The sequence below is a fragment of the Merops nubicus genome, unplaced genomic scaffold (genome assembly GCF_000691845.1).
Source record: "Merops nubicus isolate BGI_N331 unplaced genomic scaffold, ASM69184v1 scaffold4266, whole genome shotgun sequence".
NCBI classification, from domain to species: Eukaryota; Metazoa; Chordata; class Aves; order Coraciiformes; family Meropidae; genus Merops; species Merops nubicus.
This window is the reverse complement of record NW_008614188.1, coordinates 52,666-63,325: the sequence shown is the minus strand read 5'-3', so window position 1 is coordinate 63,325 and position 10,660 is coordinate 52,666. Positions and strand designations below refer to the sequence as shown.

The following is a 10,660-nucleotide window of genomic DNA, read 5'->3' as shown; positions in this document are numbered from 1 at the left end:
GTTTGCCTATCTTCACTTCCTTGTATCTGTGATTCATTTAAAACTATCAAAAATATAAACTCTCATCCAGATACCCCAGGAAGAAATTTTGTTGCAATAAGAGTAATTTGTGATCAGGATGAAGGTGCAAGAATGCTGTGAGGCATTTTGTTGTGTAGGGATTGATAAATGACAGTCACTGTCTATTTCTTTTCCCCACCCTCCTGTTTTTTTTTTTTCTTTCTACAGTTACATCAACCAGAGAAACAGAGAGTGGAATATTGTTGAGTCTGAGAAGGCTCTTGTGGTAAATAGTGCTGAATTAATACTTCTGTACAAATAGAGATGAAATGATGCAAAGGGGGATAATTGCATGGTGAAGTTATTCAGTCTTTTTAGTGCTCTATAAAATCTTCCATATAGACAAAAGACACGATTTTAAAGCAGATTGCTTTGTCCTTTTGATGAACTCAATTATCAGCAGATTACTGACTGCAATAATGACTTAGTCCTTTTTGTAGGAGAAATCAGAGTAAAATAGTAAAGGAAATATTCAGTTCTCTGCAGTGATGACATCTACTAAGGAAAAGTTAAGCCTGTTAACAAGTGGTTAAGCCTTAACTATCAAGAGCTGTGCACCTATTTTGTGTGCTATGTTCAATAAGAACAGTTCTGCCCTGTGAAGTCCAGGACTGCAGGCGTGCCAAAATCTTTCTATTCTTCAGTGCTGTTGCTGGCTTTCTTCTGATCTTGATATCACCTATATAGCTGCTGAGTGCTTGGACGGGGTGCTGTGGGAGGATTTACAAGGGTGCAGGTAGCTAACTGCAAAACCATGAGCTTTTTCTTCCTCAGGCTGAAAGTCACAGCATGAAAAACCAACAGATGGACCCGTTCACTCGGCGGCAGTGCAAGCCCACAATAGTGTCCAACGTGAGTATGAGACTTGAGCTCACTTGGGGCAGAGAAACAGAAGCCAATGGAATGCAGAGAGTAGGAAGGAAAATGTTTGTATCCATTCCCAACTGTGCTATGTGCTATTAATGCTCCAGATGCCAGGATGAGAGATCCTTGAGTGAGATTGTGGTTTCACTGTCCCCCAAAAAGGAGAAAGCAGTATTTTTTTAAGGCAAAGTGTGAAGGACATGAGTGATCTAGGTGTGTGCATGGAGAAGCAGCTGTGGTTTAGATTTCTGTAATGAGATTTCTGTAGAAGTACTCAGAACCAGTCAGCCCTGGGAAGACAGTTTGCTTTAGGTGTGACTTTTGCTTCTGATTAGTTGAACCTTTACTGTAAGATCTGTGAGAGAAGTGAGGAGACTGGACATTTTGGGCCTGGGATGGATGAAGTAGTTTAACACAAACATCCCCAAAGTAGTGGCCAAACCTGCTACTGAAGGCCCTAGCTATATAAATGATGGATACCAAGGTGATCAGCTCCTACTTCTGAGTAATCTGGCTTTGTGGAGGCCTGTTCTGGTATCAGTACTTAGAAAAACCTGGTCAAGGTGGCTCTCACCAGCCTCCACAGACTGGCAAGGGATTAGAAAAGGAGTTGTATTGCAGGCCTTGAATGAAATAATTATTTCTGAAATAATTCTTTACTCAGTTATGATTCTTTTCTAATAGCTTTATTATGGTAGACAGCTATTAGGTAAAGAAAATGGTTTTCTAAAGATTTCTTCTCTAATGAAGTGTGTCAGCTGGAACTGCAAGCTGAAGGCAAGTGCATCTAACAATAGTGTTAAGACTAGTCACAGGAGCAAACCATGTCAAGAAGAAGTTTATTTCTAATTTTTTCAAAGAAAGACTGAAGGATAACTGTTACTGTCAGATGCACTAAACAGGTATCAGGATGATTTCAGTTGTCTCTGAGATCCTGAAGATCAGGCTGAATCATCTACAGCCCCTCAACAGTTTTAGATCCATGGATATGAGCACTGTTTTCACAAAATGTCAATGTGGTTTTTGCCAATTTAAATGCTTTTTTTTCCCCCCCTTCTCTGCAGTCCAGAGATCCTGCTGTTCAAGCTGCCATCCTTGCCCAGCTAAATGCAAAATATGGGTCTGGTGTATTACCAGATGCTCCAAAGGACATGAGTAAGGCAAGTTTCTGTTGCTGTCTCTGTTACATTCCTCCCACTGTCACCGTTTTGCTCTAGAAACTTATGACTAATAGTAGATGTGCATGCTTCAATTCTAGAAATAGGTATACTGTAGAACATTATCAGAGAAAAGAAACAGCCTTTTCTTTCTTGGGGAAAGAAAATTTGTTTCTCTAGCCATGTGAAAGCTAAACTAGGTCTCTTTGTGACAAAAGTGGAGAGAAGTGTTGGGGACTTACATGTAGTTTTTATTTCAGGGTCAAGGGAAGGATAAAGATGTGAACTCTAAATCAGCCAGTGACCTCTCAGAAGATCTTTTCAAAGTGCATGACTTTGATGTAAAGATTGATCTTCAGGTTCCCAGTTCAGGTGAGTGCTGCAGCTCATTATGGTAGAGCACACTTCTTCCAGAACAGTTCTTTCAAAATCATGGGTGGGCTTTTGGAAATGGAAGCAAGGACTCCATGTTTGTCACCTTGGCAAGTATCTTGGACTGAGGAGGAGGAGATGTGTGCTAGTGACATCCACTGAGAAACAATCACAATTGGCCTGTGTTAGACTGAAAGCCTGGTGCCATATCCTTGCTCCAAATGCCTGGGGAGGAAAGCAGGTAATGAGCATTTTCTGATGTCCTCTTCCAGTCTGCAGTACCTGTGGCTTGGACACTCTGTGGGGAACAGACAGGAGTGTTGTATTTGATAAGCCTTGTTATCTGCTGTGATACTTACTTTGTTAATTTGTCTCATCACTTTTGAAGACAGATGAGGTTTGGGTGTCTGTGATGTCCTGTTCCTCCATCTGTCTACATGCTTTGGGGATAAAGTAGTGGAATTTGTTTTTTGAATCTGCTCCACTACCAAGCTTCTGTTCCCTAACTTTGGTGTTGCAGATGGTATTGATGCAAAACTTTAGAGGACCAAAACACTGGGCAAGGGTTGAAGGTATCCTTACAGACACAAACTTTCTGACCCTTCTTCTTTGTGGTCTTGACTTTGAGAGCCTAAAATGTGTGGCAAGAATATTTTAGTGTCATAGAACCATAGACTCATTTAGGTTGGAAAAGATACAAGCATTAACTTAGCACTAAACCATGTCCCTAAGCATCACATCTACATGTCTTTTAAATTCCTCCAGGACTGGTGAGTCAATGGCTTCTCTGGGCAGCCTGTTCCAGTGCTGAACAACCCTTTTGGTGAAGAATTTTTTCCTGATATCCAACCTAAATCTCCCCATGTGCAGCTTGAGGCTGTTTCCTCTTGTCCTGTTGACCTGTGTTCTAGTGGAGGGAAAGCATGGAGTGCATATCAGTGCAGCTTGAGTCACAAGGCTGATTTTTCCTTGCATTATGGGAAAGATTAGAGCTGAGGTTTCTTGGAGGACAGCAATTTAGGAAGTACTGTGAGAATCCAGAAGGACTTTAAACCTTGTCAAGAAGGGGAGGTAGGAGAGGTTGTCTTTCCAAACTAGGTCAAAATTGGAACTTTGGAGGTAAGACTACAGAATGAGGTAGGATGCCAAGGATGGGAGAATTCCTGAAGGAGTTAGTAAGAGATGAGACATTGAGAGAGTCAGCAAGCAGTTGAGGGTGAGGCACTAAAGGACACTGAAAACAGGAAGGGAACTAAGAAGAGAAGAATGAGACACACAATATAGGTAGAAGTTGGTCTGGTTTGTTATCTCTCCTCAGACAGAACACCATTTTGGCATCTTGCTTTGTGCAGTCCTCCTTTTTTTAACATAAGAACCCTGGGATTGGTTAAAACCTGTGTGGTAGATATGGGTCTGAAGTTTGACTTCTGGCCAGTTATTATCTCTCTCTTTGTGCTTGCTATTCTCATGGGACAATGATTTATCAAAGATCCCAGAACTGAGCCTGAAGGCTCTGTTTGTACTGTGATTTCAGTGTGCTGTAGTGGAGTTTTCTTAAGAAATGAAAGTACAGTTATCAGCAGAGAGCTGGAGTAACAGAGTCAAAATTGCCCATGCTTTATCAGTGCAGATAAGCGACCAGATACTGACTGTGTTCCTAGCTGCAGTTCTAACCTGATGTATTCTGGAGGAGCCAAACAGGATTTTGTGCTGAAGTTGTCAGCAAAAGCAACAAGTAAAAATCTGTTGTTTTCATGTATTTCAGTCCTAATCCTTCTCTTATCCCTGACAGAGTCTAAGGCACTGGCCATCACCTCCAAGGCTCCACCAGCAAAGGATGGTGCCCCTCGGCGGTCGTTGAACTTGGAGGACTACAAAAAGAGGCGGGGGCTTATCTGAGCCTCCCCACTCTGCTGCTTCTGATCCTGCATGCTCCATGATGATGTCCTACCTTTTCTTCCTCCCTTTTCAGTTCTCCCTTCTGGGTTGGAGCAGCAGTGGAGCTGGGAAGAGACTCTTTAAAACTGCCAGTCATCTGTAACATAAACCATTCAACTATTTACTGTATAGACCTCCCTTCTTGCCCTTTCCTCCTGCCCCTTCTCCCCCCCACAAATGTGGATCTGTGCTATTTGGGGTTTTCCCTGTTTCTTTTAGTTTGAGTTTTGTTTTTATTTTGTTGATGCAGCTCGTTGGTCCACTCTGTGTTCAGTATTAGCCTGAGGTCTGGATGGTCTCGGTGGTTGCAGAATCAGCACTTGGTGATCTCCTCTCACACACCACCACAGGCACGGGGAATAAACGTTGGCGCAAGACCTTTGTGGCTGGAAGGTCATCTGCACTTTCTTCCTCTTCTTCCTCCTTCATCCTAGCTTTGGAGAAGGGAATCTTCAAAAACTGGCTTAGGTTCAAAGTGTAAATTTTTTTGGGAGGGTCGTGTGACTTTTTTTCAGGTGTTTTTTATCATTTTTAAGCTGCAGTACTATTTGTATCCGTCTGTCACAGTTCTTTACGGCTGTTTTGAATTTCTACGAGCTGTACTTGAGCATCTGAAATTGCCAGAAAGAAACTCATTAAATGTGATTCTTCTTACTAAAACGGCTTGGCTGATCTAGCTGTTTAACTTCATGTTCCCTTTTGTACTTACACCTGACTGATCATAGAAAGGTACACGGCTCTTGATGTGGGACTTGTCATCTCTAGCACCTCTGGAGTCTCCAGCTGTAACTGAGTGGAGTAGCTTTTTCTGGGATGGTCCCAGGGTGCTCGTTGGTTGGGCTTTCATTCCTTCTCCAAGCCTCTGATACTCCATCCTTGTGAAGTCATCGTGTCTCCACGGGGGCTCCCTCACTTTGTTTCATGCTTTGTGAACCGTCTAAACGAGGCTTCTACAAACAAAAAATGAGATTTAAAACAATCACTTTGTGTGGAAGGGGAAGGACCCAGTAAGGACAGAGTAGAAAGGTCAGTGGGTAATGTATGAGAGATAACTGATGCCCATTTTCATAGACAAACTGGTGCAAGTGAAGTGCAACAGTAGCACAAGACTTGTGTGGCTTTATGGAATATTTGACTGGACACAAGCTGACAGCTAAATTATCACTCAGGTGTAAAAAAGAAAAATAATCAAAATGTAAATATAAGTGACATTTAACAAAGAACTTTTCCAGTCAAGGTACAACTGAATATATGGAGCTAAGAACTAAATTAAAAGATAATTAGAAGTCTGGGAAGTTAGAGGCCCTCGTTCAGGTAAGCGTGCGAGCACGTGTTTGTTCCTGCTCAGGCCAGTCTGTGTGGAATAACTGAAGCACTGAACTGGATGGGAATGTTTCTGGGGGACCCTGAAGTGGGAAAATGCTGATGCTCTTCTTGTGTCAGAGCATTACTGTTTTTCTGAAATCATACACTGGTTACCTTTAAACCTGTGTTTGATACTTTCTTGTTGGATTCTTAATGAAACTTTAATCTAGTTCTTATTTAACTTTCTCTTCCTTTTTTTAACTGTAGCTTTAAAGAAACATCATGTAATTGTGTGCAGATTGATACTATGAAACTGTGTATAAAAAAAAATCAGCCTATGAAGCAGCTCTTCTCTACCATGTAAACAAATATTTGGGAATCCTTTGATACTTATTTACTGAATAGTCCATGGTTCTAGGACACGTGGGTTATTCTGTAAATATGTAATCATAGATTGCTTTATCTGATGGCCTGTTTAGCAGCTTCTCTGGAGTTGTTGTAGGCTTTCACATATATGTACTTTTAAAGAGTGGATTTATGGAATCGACCACGATAACTTCATAGGAAACATCATGATACACTGTGTAGATATGCATTTGATATGATTTTTTTTTCAACAGATTCAATGATGTTAGAGATTTGTAATAAAATTCTAAACTTATTTTGCAGTAGCCAGTTTTCAAAATAATCACTCTCCAATGCTTTGCAGAAATAATTGCCAAATCAAGCAGTTCAGGGACTGATTTTTCCACAGAAACGCCTCAGAGCTCTGAGGCACCAGTGACAAGTGGTCTCTGAAGGTGAAGTTAACTCCAATTCAGCATTTTTAATGTGCTTGCCCTTGATGTGTTGATTTTAGGTGACTTTTACATTTGGTAACACAAGAATAGTCTGTACTACAGCCAACATGTTGACGAGACCCATACAGTATTGCAAATAACTGTTAGTGGAGAGAACTGAAACAGAGGAGATGCAGCAAGTTTAGAATGCAGATCTGAATGATGGACTATGTCCTAGTTATTTGCAACTATAAAACTGCCACTTACCCCCTCAACATCTCTGGATTCTGCTGAAATAAACTGTTAAGAGAGACAACAGTCAGTAAATTAATCATGCAAACATCCTATATTGAAAATAATACATCAAGAAAGTACTCTTGAATAGATATACAGAACTGTGTATGAAAGCTGTAATCCTTTTTCCTTTAAGTGCATGTAAAGGTGAGTGGCTACACCTCCCACTCGTTAGAGGGGGAGAGATTGGTTTGCTTTGTTTCATTGGTGTCTTAGCATAGTTCATCACAATTGTACAGACTTCTATAAATAAACTTGGTTTGTTGGTTTAAGAAGGTTGATTGTTTATCCCTTGGTCTGAGGTGATTAGGGTTTCCTGTCTGAATTTTTTATTTTTTCCCTCAAAACTGACAATTCCTTTATCAGTCTGGATGGTTTTATTTAAAATACTGTTTAATGAAAAGCCCCATCTTTTGGAAGAGCAGCTGTTGACTCCGGGATCACTTTTAACAACTGGAGTTGCTCCTCATCTCCAGGATTGAACTGAACCTCTTGGAAGGTCAGTTAGTTCACTTGCACCTCTGCTGCACCTCACTAAAAACACAGACTTTGCTCATCCTCTAGAAATCCAGACCACAAGATGCTAAAGCCTGTAGCTGAACTTGATGTTACTGACTGGGATGAAGCAAGACTGCTCTGAGGGGGTGCTTGGTGGGAGGATGAGACACAACAGGCATAACTTGAAACAGGACAAATTCTGCCATGATTAGGAATGATCTTAAATTAGGTCCCCTCTGACCTGAATTATCCCTATGACTCTCTAAGTAATTTCATACTGCTTTCTCCACTTTTGTCTGTCTGCCTGGTGGGTGCTGCCCCTTTCTACATGCCCTGCACAGAATTTATTTCAGAGGCACAGCAGCATTTCCCAGCACACACCCCCTTTCTGAGACTGGCTGGGTATGTCTGTGGAGTTCTTGCCTGTGAAACAAAATTTGCTCTAGGTTTATCACTGAGCAGGCTGAAGACTCAACCTGTTACACTGCAGAGAGAAGAGCTGTGACTGAGGTTTGGTTAGCAAAGTGTTCCTTTTGGTCCACTTTGAACAACAAAATATATTTGGATTTTTCTACTTATGAGGGTCTTTTTAAGTGCATATCCTTTTAAGCTGCTCACAGATGTACAAGGAATCTTTAGGATCGAGGGGTTTGAGGATGGGGTTGACAGTTCCTACCTGGTTTTGGGAAGGATAGTCAACCAAAGGAAAGAAATGTGCCTCAAAGGAAAAGGAATGAGCTAGGGGTGAAGGAAGTGCTTCACCCCTGGTTCATTCCTAGCAGGAGGTGAGAACTGAAAATGAGGAATCTGCACAAACGCTTCACTTGTTATTCGTGTGGGGCAATAATAAAGCACATGGATGTCATTTCAGATTTGGGTTTGGGCATCTTGGATTTTCCCATCTTAACTAGAAAATAGTTAAGTTTTTCCAGACCACTTTAAGCTTTGAATCTGGGGGTTCTTAATCATGGGAAATAAATGCTGTAAATTTTATGCTTCAATTACTGATAACATACACAGTCTTGCTATCTTCAGCACAGCAATTTAGTCTTTTGGGGAGAGATGCTTAAAGTAGTCAAATACATGGGTGATTTTTCTTCTTTTTTTAGCTGGAATGGTTAAGCATTCACGGGTTACCACCATCTTGAAGCACTTGAGATGTTATCACCTCCTCACACACAGTGGCTGAAGAACTATCATATGAGCAATTTCTTTAGTCTTACACCATGTGGAGTTATCTGGGTAAAAACAACAAAAAAACCCTTTTGTTTTATGCCTTGTCAGTTGGACTGTGGAGGTAGGAAATATGAAGAGAGAGTTGTGGTAACTGACACTTCCCAGGGTTCTCTTTCTGGGCTTTTCTTGACCTGCCTGTGGCTTTCTTTTACTTTGCTTTGCTCAAACAATGATTTCTCTACCTGGCCAGTTTGGTCTGTGGTCAGTTTGTTTTACTTCTGTTTACCTTTGGTACAACTCTGGGTTTATACATGGAAGAGGAATAAGCAGGTAGAACGAGATATTTACACCCAAACCAATGGTGTGGATAGAGAAATGCAGCCTTAGTATGATAGTGGAAACAAAGGCTGTAGCATAGTGAAATATGTTTTTTGTTGTGTTTGTTGTGGTTGGTTGTGTTTTACAGTTGTGTGGTTTGGTTTTGGTTTTAAAAGGCAGAACCAGAACTGGGCAAAACTGTTCTGTTACTCCTTAAACACAAAGAAGTCATATCTCATATATGTGAAGGACACCACATACCTTAAGTTTGGATATAGTATGGAGCTGTAGACAACGAGAAAAGAGAAAGATGTAAAAATATGCTAAATAAAAAGAACCCCAAGTGGATCCTTGAAGGAGGAGGAAGAAAGCAGCAGTGTATTCAGCCCACCAAGGGACTCCAGATGTTGACAGCTTCATGTTATCCTTTCCAGCAGTCTGCAACTACTGACTTTGATACCCAGAGGAGCAATAAAAGGGTGAAAATAACCCCTAGGAAAGGGATAGAAAACAAGAAATGTATGTGATAATTTTAACTGTATTAACTCCATCTACTTCTGTGAAGGAGTATTCTAACTGCACCATTGTTTCTTTTTCTGTAATGATTAGATTTAGGCTAATAGTGATCCCTGAATTAGGTTAAGATTTCCATATGTAACAATAAATTCTTAACTTCACTTTATGTTATTCTTCTTCTTTGTCTGTAAACAAGTTCTTCAGAAGAGGGAACTTCAGGAGGAGCTGAGAGCAGCCTTCCAGCAAACGTGGAGAAGTTGCCAGGAAAATATTCTGCTTTTTACAGTTGTGTGTGGTGGGAGGATGAGACTTGAAACTGGAGGTTCTGGTTAAAGGTAATGAAACCACTCTGTGAGGACAGTCAGTCAGTGGAACAGGCTTCCTAGAGAGCTCATGCAGCTTGTCCTTGGGAGATTTTGAACTGGATAAAGCCCTGAGCCACGTGGCCTTGGAGCTGACATCCTGGGTGCAGGAGGTTCATCCTGGGGCCCTCCTGAGGTCACTCACAGTCTACATTATACTAGGACCCTATTTACAGTAATAAGTGGAACGAGTTTGCTTTGCTGTAACTGCTCTGCTCCATAGTCAAGCTGTTTTAAGACAACTGATAGGAGTTAGGTTGCCAAACGCAGCTCTGAACTCTGCAAATGAGGATTATAGGGCACTGATTTAGTTACAGTCACTTCTCTAGACACACAGTCCATGCATAATTGTCTTAATTTTTACCTATTAATAGAATGCAAAATGTGAAGAGCAGTGCTGCTGTCATAGCCTGCTGCTGAGGAGACAGCAAATCTTTTTGGGAAGAACTTGGAATTTAACAACTGTCTCTTCCTAAATTCTCAGCATCCTGCAGACTGTGGTTGACACAGTATATTTTCTGTAGCCCAAATAATTAGTCTGAGTGTGATTAGGTTGGGTGGAAGATATTTGGGGTAGAATGTACTCTTTATCATTAATTTTGCACTCCATCTTCAATGTTGAAACACGAGGAGAGCTGTTTGGAACAGAAAAAGACTGTTTTCTCTTTAGAAGTGCTGGCACAGTGTCAAGGAGTGTGCTGAGTGCTTTAGGGACTTAGTACCCTTATGCTGTATGAATGAAGGTGAGGTAATTTCCTTCCTTTAAAGAGTAATAGTTATGGAGGGTTTTTTCTTAGTGTTTGGGGTTTTTTTTCTTCATATCAAGCTTAAAAGAAAAAAGTTGATTGACTTTCCTTACATATTTTGATCCTGGCAGTAGCTGATGTCATTCAGTTCCTGGAAGCTAGCTGCAAACTCTGCTCTGCTAAAACAACTTAGAGACCACTCTGAGCTTCTTTCTGCACATTTGCAATCCCCTGACCACAGAAAATATACTGAGCACTAAGGAGGGTGGGAAAGA

General features: G+C 41.0%; 1 protein-coding gene across 1 annotated transcript; it reads left to right on the top strand.

Annotated features, from left to right (window-relative positions):
* The first annotated feature begins 222 nt into the window (after positions 1-222).
* LOC103774701 (RNA polymerase-associated protein RTF1 homolog) lies at positions 223-5,051 on the top strand. The gene is made up of 5 exons (XM_008942123.1): positions 223-286; positions 835-912; positions 1,989-2,084; positions 2,342-2,453; positions 4,246-5,051. The coding sequence occupies exons 2-5, from the start codon at positions 850-852 to the stop codon at positions 4,350-4,352; spliced, it is 378 nt and encodes a 125-aa protein (XP_008940371.1). The 5' UTR covers positions 223-286; positions 835-849; the 3' UTR covers positions 4,353-5,051.
* The last annotated feature ends 5,609 nt before the right edge of the window (positions 5,052-10,660 follow it).

What these genes read in the sequence shown, in the direction of transcription:
- LOC103774701 (XM_008942123.1), top strand. Translation starts at nt 850, where the DNA reads ATGAAAAACCAACAGATGGACCCGTTCACTCGGCGGCAGTGCAAGCCC. An exon ending in CTCCAAAGGACATGAGTAAG is followed by an intron (nt 2,085 to 2,341) that starts GCAAGTTTCTGT and finishes TTTTTATTTCAG; the next exon opens with GGTCAAGGGAAGGATAAAGA. An exon ending in TCTTCAGGTTCCCAGTTCAG is followed by an intron (nt 2,454 to 4,245) that starts GTGAGTGCTGCA and finishes TATCCCTGACAG; the next exon opens with AGTCTAAGGCACTGGCCATC.